Source organism: Coloeus monedula (genome assembly GCF_965178545.1).
Source record: "Coloeus monedula genome assembly, chromosome: 26".
NCBI lineage: Eukaryota > Metazoa > Chordata > Aves > Passeriformes > Corvidae > Coloeus > Coloeus monedula.
In genome coordinates this window covers 4,233,890-4,260,809 of record NC_138806.1, presented here as the reverse complement: position 1 = coordinate 4,260,809, position 26,920 = coordinate 4,233,890, and the positions used below count along the sequence as shown (strand labels likewise).

The 26,920-nt window shown below is 45.2% G+C and overlaps 3 protein-coding genes across 3 annotated transcripts; all 3 read right to left on the bottom strand.

The window, feature by feature from the left end:
- Positions 1-1,616: 1,616 nt before the first annotated feature.
- On the bottom strand, positions 1,617-5,106 carry LOC309582222 (keratin, type I cytoskeletal 19-like; the record flags this gene model as incomplete). The annotated part of the gene is made up of 8 exons (XM_082297260.1): positions 1,617-1,636; positions 2,041-2,144; positions 2,294-2,520; positions 2,613-2,738; positions 2,902-3,063; positions 3,423-3,579; positions 3,770-3,852; positions 4,660-5,106. 8 exons carry the CDS (start codon positions 5,104-5,106, stop codon positions 1,617-1,619), a joined length of 1,326 nt encoding a protein of 441 aa, XP_082153386.1.
- A 3,317-nt stretch (positions 5,107-8,423) lies between these two features.
- On the bottom strand, positions 8,424-13,797 carry LOC309582301 (keratin, type I cytoskeletal 17-like; the record flags this gene model as incomplete). Its single annotated transcript, XM_082297379.1, has 8 exons — positions 8,424-8,449; positions 8,889-9,229; positions 9,963-10,189; positions 10,408-10,533; positions 10,884-11,045; positions 11,643-11,799; positions 12,243-12,325; positions 13,102-13,797. The coding sequence occupies 8 exons, from the start codon at positions 13,795-13,797 to the stop codon at positions 8,424-8,426; spliced, it is 1,818 nt and encodes a 605-aa protein (XP_082153505.1).
- A 6,806-nt stretch (positions 13,798-20,603) lies between these two features.
- Positions 20,604-25,402, bottom strand: LOC309582304 (keratin, type I cytoskeletal 17-like; the record flags this gene model as incomplete). Its single annotated transcript, XM_082297382.1, has 9 exons — positions 20,604-20,629; positions 21,472-21,573; positions 22,028-22,326; positions 22,614-22,840; positions 23,036-23,161; positions 23,439-23,600; positions 23,853-24,009; positions 24,611-24,693; positions 24,782-25,402. The coding sequence occupies 9 exons, from the start codon at positions 25,400-25,402 to the stop codon at positions 20,604-20,606; spliced, it is 1,803 nt and encodes a 600-aa protein (XP_082153508.1).
- Between the last annotated feature and the right edge of the window lie 1,518 nt (positions 25,403-26,920).

Sequence of the window (26,920 nt, the reverse complement as noted above, 5' to 3'; positions counted from 1 at the left end):
TTATTCCCTGTAGACAGGCTTTTATTCACACAAATTCCTGATGTTGGACTGATAAAAGCCAGTTTTTCAACATGAGTAGAAAGTCTCTTTGTGGACACTGACTGCAGGCTGCAGTCAGGGTGCTGTGCTGGCAGAGCCAAGGCATGTGGTTACTGAAAGAAGACCTAAACCAAATCAAACTCTTGTAAGTTGGTTGTGATGAAAAAGTGTTTAATTTCATTACCCTAACAGATCAATCCTTCAGTCTGAAATGAAATGGGAAATACTAGAAACCAGGTTTAATCAGTGGGGAAAGGACCAACAGGCACCTGTAAGTGACACATGGCTGATTCCATGTATCTTGTGCACAAGTCAGAGACTGAAAAGGGGCTTCACTGTGATCTTCAGAAAGCAAAATATGTCTAAAGGAGCTGCCCTAATTTAGTACTCCTCTTTCATCTCTAATTTTGTTGCATATTTTATGTTCTTAAGCAGTGAAATATAGAGAATGCCTTCAGTGAAAGGAATGCATCTCTCATTTCTCTTAAGGCAGAATATCAGCCAGCTGCGTGTACTAACAGAAACTGGGTTCTGGTATTATATCCGTATTTAAATTGAAATTTCTGTTGTAAAACATTGGAATGATTTTGGTGCATGACACTGAAGGAAGCAGACTCATTGTCTTGCTGTCTGTTTTTCCTAACAGAACTCAGCAATATGTAATTCTCTGTGCAGCCAAAGGTGTAGAAATACTTGTGAGGAAGCACCTTCATACTGGAACAACCTCTCCTGAGTCACACCTTCCTTCCCACAGGACTCCAGCTGTGATGAGATTAATGGACTCGGATAAGTCACAATAGTACCACTGGGCACAGTTTAGTAAATTAACAGTTAATCTCCTGATAGTTACCCATCATTTGTATTTTCTTTCTCCTTTCACTCATATCATTCATTCTCTTTAGTACAAGTGGCAAGGCAAGGGGCCAGAGAGCAATCCCTTAGTGACCATTAAAAAACAAAACGGTAAATGGTTTTCAGTGTCTCAGGAAGGAGAAAAATTGTGTCAAGGACTGACAACAAGATTTCTGTTTTCAACCTTATACCTCTTGCTTGTGAACAGAGACTTCTGCCAGCCTCACCCAGCAATTCCTTAAGGCAGAGCCTGGTAGTTGTCACACCTCACACAGCCATGCTCACACTTCCTGATACTTCCTTTCACTCTGTGATTTCATCTCAGCACCATGTCCATTTTCCTAGTGCAAAATGGATTGTCCTGAGACCACGTACCCCGTACAACTGCACAGCCCATATTTGTTGGATGATCTGGATAAGTCCCTGCGTGAGGTTGGTTAAATTTATTTTCTCAGACATGTTGTGATTTGCATTGCAGAAGTAAAGCTTTATTAGAGCAGAGTTTCCAGCAGAGCGTGAGCCCTTTAATGAAGAATGATTTGCCAAAGACAAGTTGAATAAACCAAGCATTGCAGGGTGGAGGAAGGAGTGCTGGGGCAGGTGACCAGGCTTGTCTTCCAAACCCTTCCCGCTGCCTCAGCCATGCTGCAGAAACTCTCGGGTGTCTCTCACTGCCCATGGTCGGTGCATCTCAGCTGGACGGTGCCAGGGTCACTGCTGCTGCTCTAGCACACTCTTGACTGCCCTGTGTGAATGGAGAGCAAATCACTGCCCTGAGGGGAAGTCTGAGCGTTCCTTCGGAGTGTAGTTCTTACACTTGACACAGTGTCAGCACCAGACATGCAGAGGCTCCACGCCCAGCAGCACCCTGGGCGCTTTCTCAGAACTGTATTTTTTTATTATTCCAGTGAGCAAAAAAGTATTTCCCATCCCATAAAGTTTATAAACTGTATTTTATATTTAGGCAGAGGGAAGAGCAATACTTGCTGTATTTTAACCCCTAATGCCTCTGTGACAGAAGTAATGAGGTTTCTCACTCCCAGGTGATGGACCTGGGAACCTTGCCCAACCCAAACTACAAAACTTTTTCCTGACCAAATACATTGCAGCCATTGGGGCAATGTAACCCACTAATAATCACATGCTTACAAAGTGTTGACTTACCTGACATGTCCCCACATTGGGAATGAGAGTAGGAAGCAGAATATGATTGGGAGGATTTTCCACCTCCTTGGAAAGCTCCTTGGGAGGCACTGTAAAAAAAATGAGAATTCATCAAAACCTGCTAACATTGGATATTCAGTCGAAAGAGATACTGATGTAGCTTCAGGGACAAAAAGAATCTATTAGCAAGTAGATGAGGATTTCTTTTTATTCCCTTGCTATAATATGAAATACATACACAAGATCCTGCTGCCCCTCCTGCAGCAGTGCCCGGTACTGCTGGATCTCCTGCTCCAGGCGGGTTTTTATACCCAGGAGCATCTTGTACTCCTGGCTCTGACTCTCCATCTCACAGCGGATGCTGGCCAGCTCCTCCTCAACGCAGTTGATCTGCCCCTGGATTTGTTGCAGCAGACAGCCATAGCGAGACTCAGTTTCTGCCAGGGAGTTTTCCAGAGAGCTTTTCTGGAAGGGCAAACACAGGAGTTGAGGAGCAGAGTTCTACGGCTCCCTGCCTGTGCCAAGGAGGGAAGGGCCCGCAGATCCTGCCCACATACCGTGCTGAGCTGCGCCTGCAGTTCAATCTCCAGGTTCTGCATCTCGCGCCTCAGCTCGGTGAGCTGGTGGCTGCTGGTCTGGATGTCCTGGCTGCTGGAAGTGACCTGCTGATTGACTTCTTGGATCTGCGGAGTCAAACCCCAGAGACACCTTCTGAGCCACAGGGGAGCAGATTTGCTGAATGAGAACTCAAGTCTCCAGGGAGCCTCTCACTTTCAGTCAGTGCCGGTACCAGGGTGTCTGAGCTGTCCCACCAAAGGAGGCTCCACTCTTGGCATTGCTACATACCTTCACCTCATACCACTGCTCCACCTCCTTGCGGTTCCTTGCAATGATCTCCTCGTATTCATTTCTCAGGTCATTCAGGGTCTTTGTCAAGTCTTCTCCAGGGGCGGCATTGACCTCCACGCTCACATCGCCACCAGTTTGGGACTGGAGCTGCCTCATTTCCTGCAGGGAGTCGAGGGAGAGACACAAGAGCACACACAGGTCATTTGTTGTGCTGGGGACTGTGGGCGAATCAGTACCAAGGTACAAAGGAACGATAATCCCATGGCATAAGGTGGAATTGACTTGATATGTGAAGGTGGGAACCGTGAAGAATCAACAGATTATGTCTTTGGCTGTGCTATCTATCATTGTATTTGTCATAGGTTAGCAAGCTAAGTCTCAGAAGTGATGTTCTTCTTACAGCTTTCTCTATGACCTGACAGAACCTATCAGATGGCCAGTTTGAAGAGGGACAATTCTTATCTCACAGAAGATAAACAGTAATGAGTATTTTGGACCAAACCACTACAGTATTGTACCTCCTCATGGTTTCTCTTCAGAGCAATCAGCTCATCCTTCAAAGACTCCAGCTCAGATTCCAGTGAAGATCTAACCAGAGTCAGGTCATCCATGAGATTTCTAAGGCCATTGATGTCAGCCTCCACGGTCTGACGGATGACCAGCTCATTCTCATACCTGTGTCACACACACAGAGACAGAGAAATGGGAAATGAGATGCTGACAGTCAATAGCACACATCCTTCTAAGATCATTTTTCCAATAAAACAAGATGACTAAGTAATACCACCCAGGGCAGTCCTCCCTTGTCTTCTGAGATGATGAGAGGGATTTGACAGACATGCAAGGTTCACAGGGAGGTACTCACTTCATTCGGAAGTCATCAGCAGTCATCTTGCTGTTGTCGATGTCCAGAAGCATTCTGTTATTGTCCACAGTGGCAGAAATAATCTGCAAAAGGGGAAGGTGGAGAGGAGTCTTTTTGTGTTCTAGATTTCCAGGACAAGCACAAAGAAGGCTCTAAGCTTTGGTAGGTGTTTTTGTGGGTCTTAGAATTGTTTCATGCAGTAGTGCAAGGGCCATATGGAAGGGTAACGATCCAGAGTTACGTTTCAGGGAAACTTGTGCTATCACAGACCATCCTGCCAAATCCATGCTCTTCCCTTTCTCAAGATAGGGGCAGGCCCCATGTGTCCCAATAAGTGTTTGCAGCCCTTTCCATATAACGTACTTCTTCACAGTCTGTTTACTCTGTTTTCTGGGTACTGTGTGATCTGATTGTAAGGGAAGACCTTGGTCCTTCCCCCTGGTGTCTGTAGGAGTGTGCAGGGACAAAGGGAGCTCAGATCCTGCCATCCAGGTGCTTTGGCTTTGCACTCCATCCAGCTGGACTGGGTGGGAGCAGAGGGAAGCACTGTGAACGCCACATGGCTGGTTTGGAGCCACCTGCACAACGTGGGATGTACATTCTGTGAGCCAGCGTGTCTGTGGCTGGCGGGGCTCCTGGTGCCTCGGGCTGTGTGCCCGGAGCACGTCCCTGTTGCCTGTGGGCTGCTGTGAGGGTTTGCTCACCCAGGGGATGGGAGGTGCGGCTCAGCAGGTTTGTGCCTGCGGTACCACCAGCACGGCGGTCCCGTGGGCGGTAGAGCCCAGTGCTGAGGATGGAGGGAGGAGGAAGGAGCAAAGAGGAAAGAGGAAGGCCTTAGAGGAGAGAAGAGCATGTGGGAGATGGAGGCACATGTACCAGGATGATCCTACCTGATTTTGGAGTTGTTCGATGGTCTGGTAGTAGGAGCTGTAGTCCTTGGAAACACTGGGAGCTTGTTTCCTGTACCACTCCCGGATGTGGTGCTCAAGCTGAGCGTTCTCTTCCTCCAGCCTTCGCACCTTGTCCAGGTAAGCCGCCAGGCGGTCGTTGAGGTTCTGCATGGTGACCTTCTCATTGCCGCTCAGCAGCAGGTCTCCCCCAGGGCCGCAGCTCCCCGCAAAGCCCCCGCCAAAGCCCCCAGCAAGGCTGCCCATGCTGAGGCTGCCCCCGTAGCCCCCGCAGGCTGCCCCACCGTAGCTGCCCCCGCCGATCACGGAAGAGGCGTAGCGCCGGCAGGACACGGAGGAGCTGCGGCCGCTGCTGCCACCACAGGCGCCTCCACCTCCTCCTCCGCTCCTGTACGAGGTGCTGGATGTTCTCTTGATGCTGCAGCTCATGGTGAAGGGATCAGATATCCAGCCCCAGATGCAAAGCTCTGCACAGCAAGATACAGGAAAGCAAAGTGCAGCGGGCCGTCCTCGCTGGTGGCTATTTATACCTGCCTGGGTGGGTGTCACCTGCCAGGCAGTCCAGCTTCCCATGGGGTTTGCCAGCCACAATGCTCATGCCAAAAATGATGTGCTAAGGGGAATTTTGTCTGAGGTAAGTAAAAGGCATTACCATTCAGTGCAAATATGTCTTTGTTGATTCACACCAAGCCTGCACTATAATTTTATGTGGGTGGCTCCTTGTTGGATATTTCATTGAATAATATAGTATCTCTCAGTTTCTGTTAATTTGGCAATATCTCGCTGGTAGCGGCACCTAAGGAAGTCTCTGCTTCATTGTCAGTCTCCATCAGTCTTTATGTTTTGAAACTCAGTAGTTTAGCTTTGGTCTTCCACCTGAGATCACAGACATGATTTGTGACACCAGCTGCCTCCAAAGGACTCTTCATTCATTGATTTATTTCAAATTTACACTAACCTTATAGAAATCTACTTTAATGCACCAAAATAAAAACGTCTAAGACTGCATTCCCATGTCTATTACAGAAGAAAACTGAACTCTGAATTTTTCACTCTGTATTGAATAAGGTCCTGCTGGCATTCAGCTTTCTCTGAACATGCAGGATGTGGATCACGGTATCTTTTCTCTTCAAAGAAAACTGTGTGTAACAGCTGCGAAACTAACATTGTGCAAGGGAAAACATATTAAATCTTTTCCTATCAAAGATCTCTTAATTTTATTTTAACGGTTTTAAATGGACTCAGAGGAAATTGAGAGGAGCAATATTTTACTTTGCATATTTTCGTAACTATATTTAAATAGTAATGTCTCAGAATACATCCTTGAATTATATAATACAGTGAAAAAATAATTTTGATTAAAAGAGCCAATGATTAGATCTGAAAAAATATCATCATTACCTGAGCTCATTAAAGTGAAGGGTGTTTTGCAACCATGACAGAATATCTTGCATCACCCAACAGAGAGTCAGAAACACTTGTGTACTTTTTTCCACTGCCCGTGCAATAGGGAATGTGCAGTGAGCTGCTTTTTCCATCTTTACTAATCAAGCGTCTGTGAAACTGAGAAAAGCCTTGAACATAAATAAACTTTTGGATTTCCAGATGTGCATTGAATATCAGCACTGCAGCTCCCATGTAAGAGTCACTAGGCTGTGCAAAGGAAGCACAATAAGCTGGTGGGACCTGCTGTGAATTGCCGCCTCAAAATCAGCCTATCCACAGAGAGTGAGGATGGATTCAACTTAGAAGTGTTTTGGGAAGAGGTTCCATATTACAGAAGAAGAAATAAGCCCACTCCTCTCTCTGGCTGCAGTTGTGCAGATTTGTTCACCCTTGGTAACTCTGTTACCCCCGAGGCGCTGCCACCGTTGCTGCCGGGCTCAGCCCTGGCTGGCGGCAGGGCCGTCCTGGGCTGGCACCGGCTCCAGCAGTGCCAGACACGGGGGAAGCTTCTGGCAGCTTCTCACAGAACCCCCCCTGTATCCCCTGCTACCCATGTCTTGCCACACAAACCCAATACTGGGCCTCATAGATGTCAAATGACCCTGGAAATCCTTCCTTCCCTCCACCTTGGTCTCTCAGTAGCTGCTGCCTCCATTCTGCCTGTTTTAACCCCTTCTGGACTTCACTGTATGATGTGTAGCACTTAGTGCCTGTTGAGCAGCAAAGTAATTAGGAGTCAGGGAAATAAATACTCTTCCAAGGTTTGTTTAAAGCATGGGCTGACATCTGTGGAGGTCCCTATCCCTGTCCCTGTACCTGCACCTCTAGGAGGTGACAGTGCAATTGTCTCCCTCAGAAGGCTCTGGCATAAGCACAATTCATTACTCTTAATCCTCAGACCATTTACCATGAACACCATGGCTCTTTCTGAATGGTGTGTGTAGTCCAAGTTTCTAAACCAAAGAAGGAGAAATCAGCATTACCAGAATCTCACTATTCCTGCTCCATGTCCTTGGCAGCATTTATGCAGCACAAACTCTGTTTAACAAGACTGCAAAGGCTCGTTCATGCCAGCACAATGCCAGCACACTTCGGCTTGGTGTGAGTCAAGTGTTTCTGTTTCCCTGAACGGTTTCCAAGTGTTGAGAAAGTTTGCATGGCAGTGTGACGTGTATTTCTGGAAATCGATTTTGTATCTGGTCTCTCAGTCCATACTTGTGTGCGTCTACTGTGTTACACATCAGTGCTGCTCCACTTCCGTGCAACCCACATTTTCTTTCACTCTCAACTCAACCTCAGAGGCCCCTCCCTTGCATGCAGCCCTGCACCAGCAGCTCAGCGTGCAAGGTTGTGTGCAGGTGAGATGTACCCTCCCCTTGGGCAGCCTCACTGGCATTTTGGCCCCTCAGGTCCTGGGATACTCTGGTAGCTATATCCAAAACAGAACGTTCCAGACTCTTTTACGTGTACTTAATTTCTCACAGGTCAAAGGCAATTACTGTCAATTTTAACATTTTATGGAAATGAACTTTGTAAAGTTCCTGTAAATTATATTTCCATTTCACTTCTTATAATTTCAAACCGAGATCCCTTATCTGTGCATTTCCAGGTTAAGGTTTTGTGAATTGAAACATTTGTTTCGTTTTACAACCACAGCTCTGTCATTATTAGTGTGTTCCTTTGTGGACACTCATGTGCTGCCAACACCATTAGTCATTGAGCACTGAGGCTCTGCAGTCCCTTTAAGGCTGATATTCAACTCTTGGGTCTCAGGGCTCAGCTCATGAGAATATCTGACACATTATTAAGAAACAAAGGCACAGCCCAAGAAGATTCTGATCTGCCCTGACTGCTCAGAAATAGTGTTTTAACTCTAAATTTTGTTATCAACTACTGGAGTGTATCATCAACCTTTCTACGTGGAGGTGTGTCTTGGCATGGCTTTGTGTTTTCTTTTTTAAGTGTTTACACCTACAGAAGGTAAGAAAAACCCCACACAGGATTCTGGTTGCATCAAGACAGAAATTAAATTTTATTAGAGATATTTTCCTGATTCAGAACAACCTGAGTACCAAACAGGTTGGATCTGTAAAGCAGCAGTTTAAGTGCCAGTGACTGAAGCTGCAGAGCTTTGTGGGCAGAAGCAGCACAGAGCATGCAGGGCAGGGGGAGAGGTGGCATCTGTAACTCCCGGGAGCTGTTCAGAGCATCATCTTTCCTTGGGAGTGTGGGGAATGCAGCAGATTGGGGCCAGTTTCTTTTTGAAAGGTCTTGCACTGGAGGATCCTTGATGTATATTCTTAGTCAAAAGATTTTCTTCCATATCCTGTTTACAAACAAAGCAAGCATGAGCTTCATCAGTGCTGGCACTGAACGTCTGAGCCACCAGTATACCCCAGATATTAGGATTGTGTGGGAGTGACCATAAGCATTCCAAAAGCATAAAGGAAAATTCCAGCATGGAACAAAGGCTGTGGGATTTATGAGGTTCTGAAAAGAATGAGACAGATGAAGAAAACCAGCTAGGGTTAAACTACAGCATCAGCTGATATCATCCACAAAATGGAATAGAAATGGACTGTGTGCTCTGGAAGTGGAGTTGATCCTTTGTACACAAAGAGGAAAGAATTGTTAGTAACAGTAAATCTAACATTTCCCAGAAATTTTAGTTTATCCTCAGTACTGTTTGCCTCTGGAAGAGTATGTTGGTATAAATTAGTCAGGATGTGACTGAGAGAACAGTGTGCCCATACTGTAGTTCTCACCTTGGCTTTCACCGCCACTCCTGCAGGACTGGGACTGGGAAGATGAAGAGTAGGAGTGGGAACTGCTGATGCCTCCTGAGGTTCTTCCACCTCCTCCTCCTCCTACAATGCATCCACCACCACTTCCTCCTCCCATTCCTCCACTTCCTCCTCCCATTCCTCCACTTCCTCCTCCTATTCCTCCTCCACCAGTTCCTCCTCCCATTCCTCCTCCAATTCCGCTGCCACCACCTCCATATCCACCACTCATGCTACCACCTCCTCCTCTTCCTCCTCCAGAATAACTACCACCTCCAGTTCTACCACCTCCCATGCCTCCTCCCATTCCTCCTGATGGGATTCTGCAACGAGAGAGAAAGAAGGGGAAAAAAAAGTTAATCAATATCACTTTGCCATGTGAAGGCAATTGAGCTGCAGCTGCTGCCCAGGAGCCAGCACCTCTCTGGGTCGTACTGCTGGTTAGAACCCAGCATGCACAGCAAAACAACTGAAGCAGTGCCAAACATGATCCTCTTTTTCAACTTCAACTTGAATGCAAGAGCTTTTGCTTTTCCCACATTCTGCCTAGGGGTTTCTTGCAATATTTGGCACATACATCACTGTATGGCTCAAAATCAGAAGAGAATGAAGCTTTAGTTACTCTTTTAGGCACCATTTCCAAGCGGAAGCTGGCACACTGCATAAGTGAAGCTGAAGTAGCTTGAACTTTCAGAAACTTTTATAAAGGTTTGGAAAACTTTGGTTGTTTTTTGTTTTGTTTTGGTTTTTTTTTTTGCCTACAGTCTTTTCCTGCCTGTTCAGTTCCTGGCTTCTCTGCAACCAGGCTCTTTTACATGGGTTTCCCTGTCCAGCCCCAAATTGGTAGTTCAGAATTTCTGCATTAATTTTTCTTCACATGAGCTATATTCTGAACAGAATGAAATATCTCACACTTGGGAGGTGATTGGCCAAGACATCTGCATCAGTCTCATTTCAGTACAAAATATTTTGCAAGTCTCAACTGTTAAATTTCCTGCCGGTGACTGACCCAGCAGTTGGGTGCCACACAGCGCCGTGTTCTGTCAGAGTACGTACACAAGATCCTGCTGCCCCTCCTCCAGCAGCACCCGGTACTGCTGGATCTCCTGCTCCAGGCGAGTCTTGATGCCCAGGAGCATCTTGTACTCCTCGTTCTGGCTCTCCATCTCACAGCGGATGCTGGCCAGCTCCTCCTCCAAGGGCCCGATCATGCCCTGGATTTGCTGCAGCTGCATGTTATAGCGACGTTCCGTGTCTTCCAGGTTGGATTGCAGAGAGTCTACCTGCAAAGGGAAAACAAAATGCAGTGTTTATGGGAATGTGGTGACTTTAACTTGTTTTTGTGGGAAAACAGGAGATCTTCAAAGAGCCTCAGAAAAAAGTGTATCTTTGAAGAGAAGTAATCCAGTATCCCATTCTCCTTGGATGGATTACTTGCTGGGTGTAGCCCTTCTTCTCACATACAGACTGTGTCACAGGTGAAGCAAATGCCTTTCCTTACCATGCTGATCTGTGACTGCAGCTCAATTTCCAGGCTCTGATATTCACGCCTCAGCTCAGAGATCTGCTGGTTGCTCGATTGTATCTCCTGGCCACTTGAGTGGACTTGTTGATTAACTTCTTCCATCTGAAAAATTAACATACAAAATTGAGGCATTTTTGATAATTGGAAAACATTGTGGGGTTATCATAAAAGCATCAAGAAATCAATTCATAAGAATAAAGATGCCATGCAGACTGTTTATTTCCCACAAGCCACTCTGCCAACACCCTGGTAATTCACTGGCTGCTTGAACACAGAGGCTCTACCTGCTTTACCACATAGGTGATATTCCAGGACTGACCTATTACAGGAAACTATAAGTAATTTGAAGTTATTGTTCCTTAAATAACATGTGATAAGTTGCCTTTCACCTGCTGTAAATAGGTCCAGTACTTTGTGAAAGATTTAATTACCAAAGCCCCCCTGTGCTTTACCTTGGTTTCATACCAGCTTTCCACCTCCTTCCGGTTGTTCTCAATGAGCCTCTCGTACTCGCTGCGCATTTCATTTAATTTTTCCATTAAGTTAATGCCAGGAGTAGCATTGACCTCCACATTGACATCTCCACCAGACTGGCTTTGCAGTCCTCTCATTTCCTGAAAAAAAATCACAAAAACCCCATGAGGTTCTCAAAGGGAGAGAGTGGCATCAGTTCAAGTAAAGGGAAGAAAAAGGACATAGATCCTCACACAGCCCATGACTCCAGCGAAAGGGCCTCGCCTGCTCTTGCCATGGAACAATTCTGCCATTCCTGGGGCTCCAGTGCTCAGAGCCAGGCACCACATGCACAGTGACCCTGGTGCTTCCTCCACAGGGTGGTAAGGAATTCTATGCAGTGTGCTCTTTGTGGGAATCTTTTCTTCTCAGTGGGAAATCCCATTGCAGAGTACAAATGCTTTCTTTTGACTCCTCTATATATTCTATCCAATTTTCCTTCCATGAGTTCAGCAAGCAAACTATAGTTGGTACTGAAAGCCATTCATCCCCCTGGTCTCACATGTTGACCTGGTGTCTCATGAGACCTGCTGTGGGCAGCTATGCACTATACACAATCCTCAAAATCAAAGCCATGTTGTGACAAGTTGGGTGATCAAAACCAGTGGCCAAAACCTGGTTACTACTGGTGGAAAAAGCTAGGGGAAATTCTTGGAGTGTTGTGTTGCCTTTAGTTACTGAAGTGTGAAGAAACTTACCTCTTCATGGTTCTTCTTCAGGAAGATCAGTTCCTCTTTCAGGGATTCAAACTGTGTCTCCAAGTCAGATCTGGACAGAGTCAGTTGATCCAAAAGTGGGCGTAATCCATTGATATCACTTGCCACACTCTGGTGGAGAGTATATTCAGTCTCATACCTGAATGACAGACAAGAAAGAGACTAGAAGTGCTGCCAGACCTCTTTGTTTGGTATCTCAGTTACGGACAGTTCCCATCTTACATCTCTGGTCAATTCTTAAAAGGAAGGACCCCATTCTCTTTCTGTCTCCAATAGCTTTGTTTGATTTCAGTACAGTTTCTCTCTGTGAGATTTATACCATGAGGATTATGCTTACAAATCTACATGCAAGGAAGAAGAAACTTAGAATGGAGTCCCTTAAGTGTGTCTCTTCAGGAGCTTGCCTTGAGAAAAATAATAATGAAAACCCAAAGCAGTCCTTCTCAGAATGTTTTTCCCAACAATTCTCTATTCTGTCATTGGAGCCAAGAGTCTCCAGCTTTTACAAAGATTAATTTTCAATGGAAACTCATGGGGATAAAAGGAGGCAAAGTGGATGGAACCAGGAAGAGAGTGACTCACTTCAGTCTGAAGTCATCCACAGTCATTCTGGTGTTGTCCATGTCAAGAAGCATCCTGTTAAGGTCCACATTTGCACCAACAATCTGAAAGGGAGGGAGCAGGTGTTATACTGCCAGTTGTCTTTTCAGTCCAACAACAGAGAGAAGAAACACTTATGCACAAGCACCTTGCAGAAGGGGTTTATGGCAATGTCAAGCCTGACTAGATCTGCAGGAGCTACTGAGAGAGATGAGTTTATTGCTTCCAGATAAAAGAAAGTGCCTTTACTGTTAATTTTTGTTTACAGATACCCATTAAAAATACCTTGTTGGAAAGGATAACTAAATAAACTCTTCATATTCAAAAAAGAAAAAATGAACAAGCAAAAAACCCCAACCAACAAAAAACAGTGGAATAGCAGAATTTCCATTACATTTGAGAACAACCACATTCATGCAAAAGATACATGACTTAAATGGCTGAGGGCTGGAATGAGACTAACTGCACATGCTGGCTCACCCTGTATATTCACAAAAATATCCAATTAATATGGCAGTAATAGCAGGACACAAGCAAGGATTATATCTGCTGTTCAAGAGTGAAGAATGAGCGAGCAGCAGCCCAGCACTGAAGGGAGCATGGCACAGGCCACGTGATGGGGCACTGGTGCTGATCTGCCACTGCACCCAGCAATGCTTCCTGCACCAAAGACGTGTGCCAGAACATGCAGACAGAAGCTGGTCCCCACATCCCCACACCACTCTGCCTCCTGACTAAAGCACAGGAAGGGGAATATCACCCCAAACGGGGACCTTGTGCTGCATGAGGAAAGTGCCATTCCAATAAGAACCGTTTCCAAGTTAGTGAAAGTACATCATACCTGGTTTTGCAGCTCTTCAATTGTCCTGTAATATTGGCTGTAATCCTTGTTCTGAGAGGGAGCTTGATTTCTGTACCACTCCCTGATCAGCTGCTCAAGTTGGGCATTTTCTTCCTCCAAGCGTCGCACTTTATCCATGTACGACGCCAGGCGATCGTTGAGGTTCTGCATGGTCAACTTCTCGTTTGTGGAGAGCAAGCCAGAATCCTCCCCAAAGCCCATGCCACCAAAACTGCCTCCACCATAACTGCCACCACCACCAAAGCCACCACTACCCCCAAAGCCACTAAATCCACCTCCACTGTATCCACCACCTCCATAACCACCTCCCATTCCCCCAAATCCACCCCCTCCTGATCCAAATCCTCCTCCCATACTTCCACAGCTCATTCCTCCTCCGTAACTACCACCACTCATTCTCCCCCCATAGCTACTGCGGCTGATCCTCCCGCAGCTGCCGCTGCTAAAGCCCCCTCCATAGCTGCTCCTGGAGCCTCCTCCACCAAAGCTTCTCCCAGAAAAGCCCCCGCTGCCTCCAGAAGAGGTGTATTTTCTCGAGGACATCGAGGAGTATCCACCAGACCTACCCCCTCCACCACCTCCACCACTGCATCTTCCACCACCACCACCACCACCACCTCCTCCTCCACTGCTAATTCTAATGGTACTGCTCGAAGATTTGGTGCCACAGCTCATGGTGACAGCAGGAAAGAGTCAAACCGCAACCCCAAATTTAGCTACACAGCCTGATAAGCTTCAGGACTGCAAATTTTCATCCCCAGCTCTCTCTATTTATACATTTGACACTGGGTGTCACCATCAGGGTGTTTCCTTCTCCCAGGGCATTTACCAAACTTTTTGTTTGTGCCAAGAATAATTTGCTGAACAGTATTTTTGTGCAGCTATCTCAGGCAATCCAGCCCACAGCTGGGCTTCTGAGGCTTGGTTAAGGTTGAACATCTCACTTCTTTTTGGGCAACATTCTTTTTATTTAGTGTTTTCTGGAATAGGTACTTTCTTTGCTAATGTTTTGTAGCTGCTACTGCTCAAGACGGTTGTTTGTTCTCTTTTGCTCTTTCTAATTTTGTGCATTTAAGATTTTCTACACAGCTTATGTTCCATTTCTCATCATACGTGCTAGTGCAAGAGTTTTATTAATAGGATTGTGTGAGTTGTCTGTAAAGATTTTCCAACTCATGTATCCCTGCCAGCACTCAGAGAACATCTTATTTAATATGAACAGGCTATTTCAAGCAGTGCAAAGGGATTCTTATTTAAAAATCAAAATCCCTCTTTTGTGAAGAAAGCACTAGGGCAGCACACAGCCAGCCAAGTCCTAGGATTCAAAGAGAAAAATAATATTGGACTTTTTTCACTAAAGCACTGTTGATCTAAAATAGAAGAAAGATCAAGGATGCTTTAATTGTATTATAAAGTCAACTGTATCCCTATCAGAAGTTGTTTTATTGCAGACAATGATTTAAAAACTAGTGTGTGGGAAGACTTTTTATAATTTAATATAAAACAGCTCTCTCTCTCTATTGTTAATGTGTCATATATTGTAGATGATAAAGTAATTATATCTACTGTTCTTAAAGCAAAGATCCTTGAGATTTCTTAAAGCAAAAAACCTTGAGATTATAATAGCCTCCTGAGAGAAAAGCTGAAGGACTTTTTACTTAAATCAGTAGAAACCAGAACAGTGAGACCACAAAAGAAATGACCCCACACTTCAGTGTTGCCCTGATCCCCAGGAGCTGCCTCTGGACGGAAGGGTTTCCATCCTCACTAGGTAGGTTGGATGCCAAAGATGAGGATGTCTGAAGGCAGATGTGCAAATAACAGCACAACACCAGGTGTGTATAGATGGTCCCAGTTTGCCCAGGAGAATGTGCACAGTTTCCCAGTGACAGCTCTGTTCTGTCTGAAATGTCTTCATCTCCTCTCTGTGGGGTTATGGAGCCTTTCATGACTGTAGGTAGCTGTGAAATGTAGCAATCTCCCTTAAACCTCAGGTGCAGGAGCAGAGGGCTTGCCTGAGGAACTCCATTTGTGCTCTGCTCTCCTTGTCCCAGCCAAGACCTCTTGGAGATGTCAATGCAGCAGAGTCCTTGCTTTCCAGAGGCTGCTTTGGTGGGATATTGATTGTAAATTCAGGATTATTTAGCATTTTCTGACCACATCCATTGTCCTGGCCTTTGTGCCATGCCTGTGGCAGCATTGCTCTATTGCTGCTTACACAATCGCTTTCAAAACCTCCCGATTTTATCTTGCTATTTGATCTCTCAATGGCTGAAAGATGATGAAAGATTCCAAGCACTTTGGTGATGGAATAATTTCTCCTGATTCTCAGCTGGAGGCTGGTAGTGACACCTCAGCAGCATAAACAGTTTCTGGGCTTTAGTGCAGTCTGTTATTGCTGCAGAAAGATGGAGTTTGCTATAGGCAAAATGTTTTTTCTTTTTTTGTGCTGTTTTGCCTCTGGGTTTGGGTAACGTTGCTTTGGTCAGTGAGGCTCTTTGTCACAAACTCTGCTGCGGTGAGTAAAATTGATTATCATGTCCAAATTCCCATCAGTGATTCCAGGGATATTCCTTAGAGATGCTTTTCATAGCTGAGCTAGAAGATTTGTGGGTTTGTTAGTGATAGTGAACACAAAATTCCCTGGAATGATTAAAGGAAGAGTAAAAAATTGCCAAAATAATCTCTTAATCTGTTTCTGTATTTTCTGAGAACCCACAGGGTTTCCTATTTTATTTACTGGTGTATTTTTCCATGTGTAGCTATTCACTGCAGGGATTTGTCCATACTGGAGAGTTCTTCTGATAAGAGCAAGTCTTATTGCAGGCTTGGAAAAAAAAATTATTATTTTATAAATGATTTTTATATTTTTTATGTATATATTTATTTTATATATATATATTTTAAATCTATTTATATCTATTTATATGTATTCCTGCAGCTGAGAACTGCCCTTGAGATGTTTGGTTTCTGTCACAGTCACTGTGTGTCTCTTTGGAGCAGGACACTGAAGTGCCTGAAAAATACAGGTGAACTATAAATACTTCATCCTCCTGTTAAGTTGCACACACTGAATTCCCTCCTGGCTGATTTTTAAAAAATTTTTTGATTATTAAATAACTGACTGCAAATACTTGTAAGCCACAGAAGATCTGTTCTGTGGACAGGATGAATTTTTCATTTCTGAGCTCATTAAAAGAGCCTTTAAAGATTTTTGTTCTCTGATGCTTTTCTCTAATGTATTATATGGATGATGTGAACTTAGGGAATTACCTAAAAAGGAACCGTCAGCTTTAGGACTTTGTCTCTTTCCCATATATGATGCACATTTGAATCAGTAATGTTTCTGTGTTAATGCAGCATCCATACCTTATATAACATTGCTGTTTCCCAATGGGAGCAGGGTAAGGACCTTTATTACTCCAGCCACCAGCACTGCCCAGCCTGCAGAGTGCCAGAATGTTCTGACTTCTGCTCCGGCTCAGCACATGCCACGGTTCAGCCCAGCCAGCGTTCCTTCACTCTCTCCCTGTTATTGTTTCCCTTTCGATCAGGCCTCTGTGATCAGTATCAAAGAAGTGTCTCCCAATCACCAGAGTGATGACAAACCCTGGGAGCAGCCCATGCTGCAAAACTGGGAGACTTTTCCAACAGGCTGGAGCTGCTGCATTCCAAACAGACCTGGAGAAAATGTGTTCTTGCTTTTGTGTCTGTGTGCTGAAAAACTGGAACATTTCTCCTTAATTCAGTGTCATTCTGATGCCTCAGGCAACTGCTAAAGTTTATGCTTTTAATCTATTTAATGACCTCTTCCCATCACTCTTACCAGAAATTTTTGTAAGAAGAGAGTGTCTATTTTCACCTTGGAGATGGTGTTCACTCCTCATTCCTGCTTCAGCTCAGACTGTTCTAGTGAAATCAGTCATTTCCGAATAAATTTAGGTTAGAGCCAGCAAAGTAATCAAGGACTCCTAAGGCAGCAGTGGGTTCACCTGTGAAGTTTAACACCTCCAGCACTCTTCCAGCACAACCTTTTGTGCAGAATAACCTGAGCCTTCCATGCAAGGAGGCTAATGGGAAGAGCAGCTGTTCCTCAGATCCTAAAAATGCACACATGGGCTTTGCCATGTAGCTGTGAGAGCTGTGGGTCAGGGTATGAGTTCCCCACAGCTGGGGGCACTTGGCAGGCTGCTAATTCCCTCCTGTCAGCTGTCAGCATTTCTAGCACTTTCTGAGCCACAATCACAGTGGTCCCACTGTCATTTCCCCTGTCTCCTCCAGTGTGAAGGCAATTAGATTGGAATAATTCTTTTTGTTGGTACCAAAACAGAACAGCTGGAGGGCATGGTCAGAACACCTGCCAAGGTTCCTGCCTCTCTCTGGGGTTTGGGTGCCTTGGTCCGTTTGGACTGTGCAGCCTCAGAGCCCCTCGGAGCTGCATGGCTCTGGTCAGTGCAGTGTCCTGCGAGATGGCACATGGAGGCTGGGATCCCGGCCTGCCTCTGGAGGCACTGGTGTGGCACATTCTGTTGCTGCAGCTCATGTGGGGTGGGGAAGGAGGACATCCATGGCATCTGCTGTGGCACCTCTCTTGCAGCGTGGCCCAGGGAGGAATGTCCTGCTGGGCTGAGCTCTGTGGAGGATTTGCACACTCGGGGACAGCCCAGGGGGGCTCTGCCTTTCCCCCCCAGCGCAGTGACATGACATACTTGCTCTACTCATTCTGCAGCCCATTAAGATGGCCTGGGTAGCACTTGGCAATTAACAGGGATGACAATGAATGTTCAACAAAAGAGACATCAGCACAATATACACACGGGCAATTTGGAAATTACATCTGTGCCTTCAAATGGACACATGGATTGCTTGGGAGCTCTGAAGCCAAACATGCAGGAGTGTGTGCACATGAGGTTTTGCCTAAGGTTGCTCTGAAGGACTTGTTCCAACACGTACCGCAATTGCCTTCTCAGAGCACTAATAGGAACACCAGATAAGTATCTGAATTGCAACACTTTGTGCTCATAAAATTAAAGCTTATTATGCTGATTAATGACTAATGAAATGCATGCAAATAAAAAGTGCAAAGTTCTCCTCACTCCTCAGTATTGCTGCTGCCCCACTTTGAGCCTGCCCTAAGCTTTGACACCTGACACTACAATAGTTGTATTTCTTATTCCTGCTTTGCAATGGTTTGGGTTTTCTAGCTCTGTTCTCCATGTAAGTCTGTTGTCTCAGTAAGCAAGTGCCAGTGATAACTCAGGTGCAGATCTTGTAATGCAAAATTTAAAAAGGAAAGAATCCTCAAACTGGCATTTTCTTCCTAGGTCTGGTAAGAAACCATCTAATTTTAGTCTGCTTTTTGTCTGTAATGAGTGCTTATGCCATGATTAAGAAGGGGATTTTGTGAGTTTATTGGTGGTTTGTATTTATTTTGTCATATACCATAACATGCAATAAACCATATTAGGAAGCTGATTTACATTGTAGATGCAAACTCATTAAATGTATAAACATTATAAGAACACCTTGATAAGAAAGCCACAGATGTGAGGTAAGGAAGAAGACAGTACAATCAATGCTGAGTAGCAAAAGTAGTAGTAGTAGTAGTATTATATTATTTATCCTCATGGCTCAGAAATTGTTACTTATTATAACATATCAAAATAAGCATTTAAATCAGCAGCAGAACTGTGCTGAGTATTGCAACATGCTGCATCCTCGTACGTGTCTGTGCTCAGTGCTGGGTTCTCAGCCCCTCAACTGCCTCACTGCCCTTGCCACGCTCCAAATTCCAGTTTCTGCTTTGCTCCCCCAGGGGTCAATTCAGGGGAATTTCTTCTGCAAGGTTAAATGCAGAGATGCCTGAGAATTAGATAACAAGCAGTAAAATACTAAAAGTAAGTTATATTTTTGGAAAGAAGAATGGGAGCAAGAGGTGCCAGCAGTGCCCAGAGCTACCACAGTGGCACAGAGCAGCGAATTCCAGTATGGACAGGCTGCTCCTTCAAGTAAATGGTATCCGACCACCCCAACAGCCTCCTGGGTGTCACTGTGAGGCCAAAGGCCAGGTGATGGCCTGTGAATCACCCTGGGACAGCCAGGAAGCAGGCACTGAGCAGGAATGTTTTTGAGGTTAATCTTGCAGGCTCCCTAGGGGAGGTATGAGAAGCAGGGCTCCTGGATTGGGAGTATTCCTTAATTTGGGCTGCTAGTTGAGTACCCTGAACAGACAGGTCTGAGAAATAGCTGTCACCACCTGCCAGAGCTGGAAAATGAGCAGAGCAGTTGGAGAAAGTAGGCTCAGGGGACAGGTAGCAAAACAGAGACAAGTGTGATGTGATACTGCAAGGGGTTAAAAATGAAGAAGGTGATTTTGCAACAGGTGGGAGTTTGGGGTGTCCAGGCAAACAATCACCACCATTGCTGGGGTGTCAGGCCAGGTGTTTCAGCACGTGCTTGTGTGTGCAGGAGTCCTTCATGCAGGTGAGCTGGTTCCTCCAGCCCCTAGAGAGACACTGGTCAGTGAAAAAAAATTAGATTTTTTTTGTTTGTTTTCCAATATTAATTCGTGGCTGAGAGCCCAGCATAAGGCAACACTGTGAATCACTGGCACAGATCTGCCTGGAACTCAGGAGTTTAGGATTCCCATTCCCACGGTCTCCCACTCAGTCTGTGTTTCCCAACATTCTCCCATGGGTGATGCCTTCCTCAGAGGGAAAAAACAAACATCGTGGTTGTAAAACTGAGAGAAATACTCATAGAGTAATAGTTCTGTTGGGGCTTAAGCAGGTGAGGGGAGAAGCGCACAGGAAGAAGGATGTATCTGTGAGCAGGTGTCGTGTGAGAAACCTTCTGGGTTATTTTCAAGTGAAATTCCCAACAGAGCTAATATTTTAAAGAGGTTTTATAGGGAATAGTCAGTTCCTTAAACCCACCCTCTTGTCCCTGATAGAAGTCAATAGCAGAAGGGTTTTGACTGAGTTTCCATATCACAGGGACCAGTAGAGCATTGCTCCTGGCAGTGCAGACTGCAAAGTTTCGCCCAGTGAGTCTTAAATGGTGAATATGTCACTGAAAACTGTGGGTTTTACGGGTAATCTGACACGTCATTGTGTATTCCACAGGGAGGGCTTGATATTTGTAACTGATTCAAACAAAAATCTCTGTTAAAGGGACTTGGACCAGACATAGATTTCTGGTTGCATCAGAGAGAAGCAAAGATTTATTATTTATTCCACAGGAACACCAATCACGGTAGAGATTAACTCAGGTAACAGTGATTTGGAAGAGAAACAGATGGAAGAAGCAGACAGGACATCCAGAGAGCTCTGACGAGCCCCTGGAGTGAGCAGTGTTGAGTAAGTTGGCCAAGTGTTCGCTCCTGCTCATGGCAGGGTGTGTTCAGCCGTGCTCAGTAGAGTCTTGCTTGGTCCAAAGGCCTCACTGGGAGGCGGTGCAGTGGAAGATGCTGGTCTTGCTGATCACTCCTCAACCTTTCTAAAACTCCCTGTTGAAAGATGGAGGAAAGCAAGAATTTCTTTGAAGAATTCAGCATTTGAAACCTTATGTTACTCCATAAGTATCGCCTGTGCAGTTCTCAGTGCACCAGGGCTGTTCCCAGCCTTCTGGAAAGGTCCAGACAGTGTTGGACCTGGGTTTGTACAGTGTGTGTGCAGATTTAGCAATTAACTACATTGGTCTGCTTCTGTTCTCAGCCATGGGAGTGCAAATCACTTTAAATTTAGAGTGGCTGCAGCAGTACAAACCAAATACAGATGAACTTGGAATCTGCATTTATGTGTGTACAGATATTTACAGCAGATTTTTATAAGTTAAAGATAGATGGCACATAATACATTTTAATCCTCCCTACTAAGCATTAATATATGTTGGAGTGTTGCAGGGCAGAGGGGATGTTTGATCAGAGGAGTAAATTTTTACAGAGGAGTTTGCAACGTCTGTGGAGGAGGCTTTTAAAAACTAGAGCTCATTGACACCAAATTTTACCAAATAATCTTCTGTGAAACAAAATCCTCCTGAATTCACTGCCTTGTTTTCAGCATCAGGAGTGTCTGTGCAGTGTTCCTGCTGTCTGCACTGATGGCTTCAGGCCCTTTGGGCGAGAGCCAGCTCTCATGTCTTGACTGTCAGTCTGCAACGGAAACTGTGTTTGGGACAGAGCCTGACTGAACCTGGTCATTATAAGGAATAAATGGAAACCTCAAAGCAGGACCATTTTCCATCTTTTCATAAAAAATCAAAAGTGGAATTGAACCTTTCTGAAAATTACATCTTCCTGCTCCGTTTTCAGGCTTTTGTCTGAGGTGCTGCTAGGACCTGGAGCCTTACCCATTCTCATGTGTTTTATGGCTTCAGACACTTCCTCCATGGTTGCCCCCCTCTCCAGTGTTTTGTTTCCTTCCAGGCAGAGCTTCATGTTTTCAGCACCTCCTGGAACCACAGCCAGGAAATCAGATGGATCAGACCTTTTGGTCACTCTCCATCTTTTGCTACTTCAGTATTTTGCAGCCTATGCCCATTATATTTTAAATATCTGGAGTGTTCCAACTATTCTACCCTGCTTTAACCAACCCCTGCTTGATGCCAGTCACCTTTCTAACCTCTGACTTCCCTAGTTCCCTGCATACTTTGGATTTGTCACTGTTTTCCCTTTTCCCCCTCCATTTCCTCTTTTCACCCATCCTCTGACACAACCCTTCATGCCATGCTTCATGCTGCTCATGTTGATTTGTCACTGTCTAAGAGCAAATGTCAGAGTAACCTTAAAACAAGACTGGGGAAAAAAAATAGCAAAAATATTTCCTGGAAGGAAGTTGCTATATCCTTTTCTGCTATTCAGAGAGAATCGTGAATGGCAGGATGTATTTTTTAATTCCATTTTTACCTGGGCTTTCACAAGAGTTGCCAGGCTGGGACTGGGAAGATGAAGAGCGGGAGAGGCAGGATTTACCCCCTCCTCCTCCACCACTGCCACCTCCTCCACCTGAAGTTTTACCACAGGTTCCTCCTGTTCTTCCTCCACTCCCTCCTCCTCCACTTTCAGAAGAAGAAGATCTTCCATAGGATCCTCCAGTTTTTCCTCCACTGCTTCCTCCACCTGAGGACCAACAGCTTCCTCCTCCACTACTTCCTCCATGACCTCCTCCTCCTGAAGATCCACTGCCAGCTCCTCCCTGTGAAGTGCTGTAAGGAGGAAGGGGTGTGTCATTTCTTTCTTACCTTTCATTTTTCCAAATAATGGCACTTCTGGATGGTACTTAGGGGAAGAAATGGCAAACTGCAATTCTAAATAATTTTGTAGAAGTACAGCTTTTTGTGCTGCCAGCTAAGATTTAGATTCCATGTTAATTCTTGTGTTTGTAGTAAATATGTTGATGATTAATCACTTGCACCAGTCCCTAAGACAAATTTTGCTGCTATCCTCTTTTCCTGATTGCATCGATGGAAAGTTAATTAAATGATGTCTGTACCTAATGCCCTGCTGCCCCTCCTCCAGCAGCACCCGGTACTGCTGGATCTCCTGCTCCAGGCGAGTCTTGATGCCCAGGAGCATCTTGTACTCCTCGTTCTGGCTCTCCATCTCACAGCGGATGCTGGCCAGCTCCTCCTCCAAGGGCCCGATCATGCCCTGGATCTGCTGCAGCTGCATGTTATAGCGACGTTCCGTGTCTTCCAGGTTGGATTGCAGAGAGTCTACCTGCAAAGGGAAAACAAAATGCAGTGTTTATGGGAATGTGGCAGGATTAGATCATTCTTGTGCCCAACATGAGAAAAATCCCATGTGCTGTTGGATGCACCAAGGATCCTCACTGAATGTCACAGCTGACCTCCTGGCATCGCAGCAGCTCCTGAGTTCTTTGCAAATCAGGGATCAGGAGCAGTTGTTACCTACCAGACTGAGCTGCGACTGCAGCTCAATTTCCAGGCTCTGAAATTCACGTCGGAGCACAGAGATCTGTTGGTTGCTTGCCTCCATTTCTTGGCTACTTGAGTGGACTTGTTGACTCACTTCCTCCATCTGAAAAATTAATGTACAGAATTGGAGTTTCTGAGTTTTACTTACAGTGCCAACATGGCAGTTTATCATGGAACCATCTGGAACACAACAATTCGCAGAAGGGCCACTGGTAGAATGGGGCTGTTAAACTTGCTTGTGTGGCTCTGCCAGAACAATTCAAGCCCATTTGTGATTTACTTCATTTTGACCAAAGGGACTCTACCATTATTTCATAAAAGCAATGGATGTTGTGTCATTCCTCTACAGGAAGTTCTTACCAAGAGCTGTCACCATTTACCTTGCCTTCGTACCACTTTTCAACTTCTGCACGGTTTTTCTGAATAATAGCTTCGTATTCTTGCCTCATCTCATTCAGTTTTTTCAGCAGATCCTCTCCCGGGGCAGCATTCATCTTCACATTCACATCCCCATTGGACTGGGATTGCAGCAGTTTCATTTCCTGTAGAGAAAATCCAGGCCCAAGGACAGTGAACACAAATGGAGCCTTTCAACAACATATATACATCTATATCTATATTCGGGGGGATTGTGTTGTAATTATTTGGCCTTGACTTTCCAGTCATTGCTTGTTGAGGGGGCTGAGCTCAGGGGCACCCTGGCACAGCCTGGCCCTGCTCCTTGGTTGGTGTTTTGAGCACAGGATGTCACCTTCCCACATCTCCAGTGTGCATTTCAAGGAGCTGGCTCTTACCTCCTCGTGGTTCTTCTTGAGGTCGATGATCTCCTCCTTCAGAGACTCAAACTGCATTTCCAGGTCGGACTTGGTCAAGGTCAGGTTATCCAGCAAGGGCCGCAGGCTGTTGAGGTCATTCTCCACATTCTGCCGGAGCCCGCTCTCCATCTCGTACCTGCGCCAGGGACGGTGCAGAGAGGTCAGCCCTGCTCCTGGCACCTCAGTCCCCCTCCTCCTAACATTATTTATGGAAAAGTTCACCTATTCCTGTATCAGTCATGTGTCTGTACTTCAGAGCATCTCTCAACAATCAGGAAATCATCAGCCAGTACTTAACATTTAATAATTTATATTACTTAATAATATGAAGTTATTATTCTTTATAATAAATAAATGTAAATTTTAATATTAATATCAATTTTTAATATTAAAATATGTTATGTGCTCTTTCATCTCTTTCTACTGCAACTTTGTACGGGTTCCATCTATCTGGTTAACCTGATTTTAGTGGCAGAAAATCCCAATTTTTATATTCTTAAAAATAAAACTTTTTTAAGCTCTGGCTCTGTAGCCATAGGCAGCATTTCTGTCAAAGATCACTCTAGAAATTAAAAATTTTGAAGTTTCACAAATAATTTCAGTTGTGCTGCCGCAGAAGCAGGAGGAAGCCAAGTCCCCGTGGTTTGATATTTGTTTATGGAATGAATCTATGAAACTAAGTTCAGGAAAGCAGGAGGAAGGAAGTCAGTGCCCAGAAAAGAGCAATAAATATTTACTTTATTCTAAAGTCTTCTGCAGTCATCTTTGTGTTATCTAGGTCCAAAAGTACCTTGTGGGTTTCCACAGCCGCAATCAGAATCTAGAAGAGAAACAACATATTAGGAAAACATTCCCTGAACCTCTCGGTCTGTCAATGCTTAAACTTCTTCTGGCAAAGAACGTCCTACCTGTTTTTGAAGTTCTTCAATTTTTTCGTAATAGTGGCTGTAGTCCTTTGGGCCAATAGGGCCTTGCTTCTGGTACCATTCCCTGATTAACTGTTCAAGCTGAGTATTTTCCTTTTCCAAGTTCCTGACTGTCTCCATGTAGGAAGCCAGGCGTTCATTAAGGCTCTGCATGGTCAGCTTCTCGTCGTTGGAGAGAATTCCTACATTCCCTCCATAAAAGCCACCACTGCCAAAGCTGCCACTACTGAAACCAGCACCACCTCCACCAAAGCCCCCTCCAAACCTTCCCCCAAAGCCGCTCCCACCTGACCTGAAGCCCGTTCCCATGCTGCTGGGGCCCATTCCCCCTCCATAGCATCCACCACCCAGTCTTCCTCCACAGCTGCTGCTGCTCATTCCTCCTCCGTAGCTACTGCGCCTGCCATAACCACCACTTCCCCCACTACAGCTGCTCCAGGAGCTTCCTCCACCACAACTGCTGCCAGAAAACCTGCCACCACCACTCGTCCTGGAAGTAATTGTCCTTGAGGAGGCCGAGGAATGCGAGCTGCTCCCTTCACCCCCTCCACCACTGCTCCCTCGCAGGCAGCTTTTCAGGGGCTGCTTGGAGCTACAACTCATAGTGGCAGCAGGAAATAACTCAGCTGAAAACTCAAAGCTGGTCTTACAGTTGTTCTGGAATCATAGCTCCAAGTTCCAGCTGGCCTCCTCAGCATTTATACCTTAGACAGTGGGTGTCGCCGTGGAAGGGAGTACCTGCTTTCCATGGGCAGTTGCAAGCTCTAATTTGCCAAAGGGAGATGTTGGCAGTGTCAGGAAGCTTAACCCTTCCTCTAAGTGTTTGTGACCATTTGTTTATTAACACAAAACATGTAATTTCTGTTGGGTGGCTCTGAATTAGGGAGATCTCTGTTGAGATCTGGTGCAGTGGCTTACAGTCATCCGAAACAAACTCATCCCACTCACCTCATCCTGATCACATCCCTCTCAGCACAACAACACACTGCCACAATACAGAACAGCAATGGATGTTCCTGTCTCTCTTCTAATGCTCAGATATTTGTCAGGAATTCTGGCTAATTTTTTTATAGCTAACTGATATTTTCATAGGTTTATGGTTATCCTATCCTGTATGCTCCTTATTTTTAGTCCTTTATTGTTTTATGCCTTTAGAAAGCCTATTGCAGGATGCATGTTGTAGGTACACAGAACCACTCTGACTTCTTTATAATATCTCATAAAAACTCAGTGAACAATGGGAAATATCACGTGTCGGCCATTATTTCAATCACACCTCTGTAATTGTGTTTTATAAATAACAAATTAATTATGAAAAATGGTATTACAACAACTACAGAACTGCTCTGTGTCAGGCTGAAGGAAGGAAGTGTGGCAGGTTGTTGCAGGTACAGGATGGTTGAAAGACCTGGGAAAGCTTTGTGGCTTGGGGCTGGTCTCTCCTGACGTGCCTGGGAGTGTCATTGGTCATGTTCCTGATGGGAATTCAGAATTTTATCAAGATGTTTTCTCTATGCAGCACAAGTACAATACCTGGAGGAGAAAGGTAAAGTTCCTGGTTTGGATTAAGTCAATAAACTACATCAAAATAGCATTTTTTCTTCAGATTTGTTTTCCATTCACAGACACAGCATGAACAAAAGTAGGAAATATTTGTATCTTCCATTTTCTTCTTTTAGGATCTTTTAAGATTAAGGTCTTTGCTCAGTGCAGTGGATAGTTCAGCTGCACATCTGCCCTGTGAGCCCTCACAGCACCCTGAGCCTCAGACTGTGACATTTCTGCCCTGGGTACCTCTCACCCCTTTCCTCCTGCCCGGGCCCATGATCCTTAGCAAATCCCAGTCTGTTACCTGTTGCACCTTGTAGAATTGGAACTTGTGTGATACCCAATTTCCTGTATTGATTTGGGATATTATTGTTTTCTCACTCAGCCTTTGTGATGGTGGTTGTTGCTAATTAAGTTTTGTTTGTTACAGCAGCTGTTTATGGAAACAGCTTTTGGTACAGGCCCCTCCCAGCACACCCTGGCCCACGCAGAGGACGTCTCACATTCCACCTGCTGCTCCACTTCATCTCTGAAACATCTGAGGGAGCAAGGCCTCCCTGCATTGTAGGAATT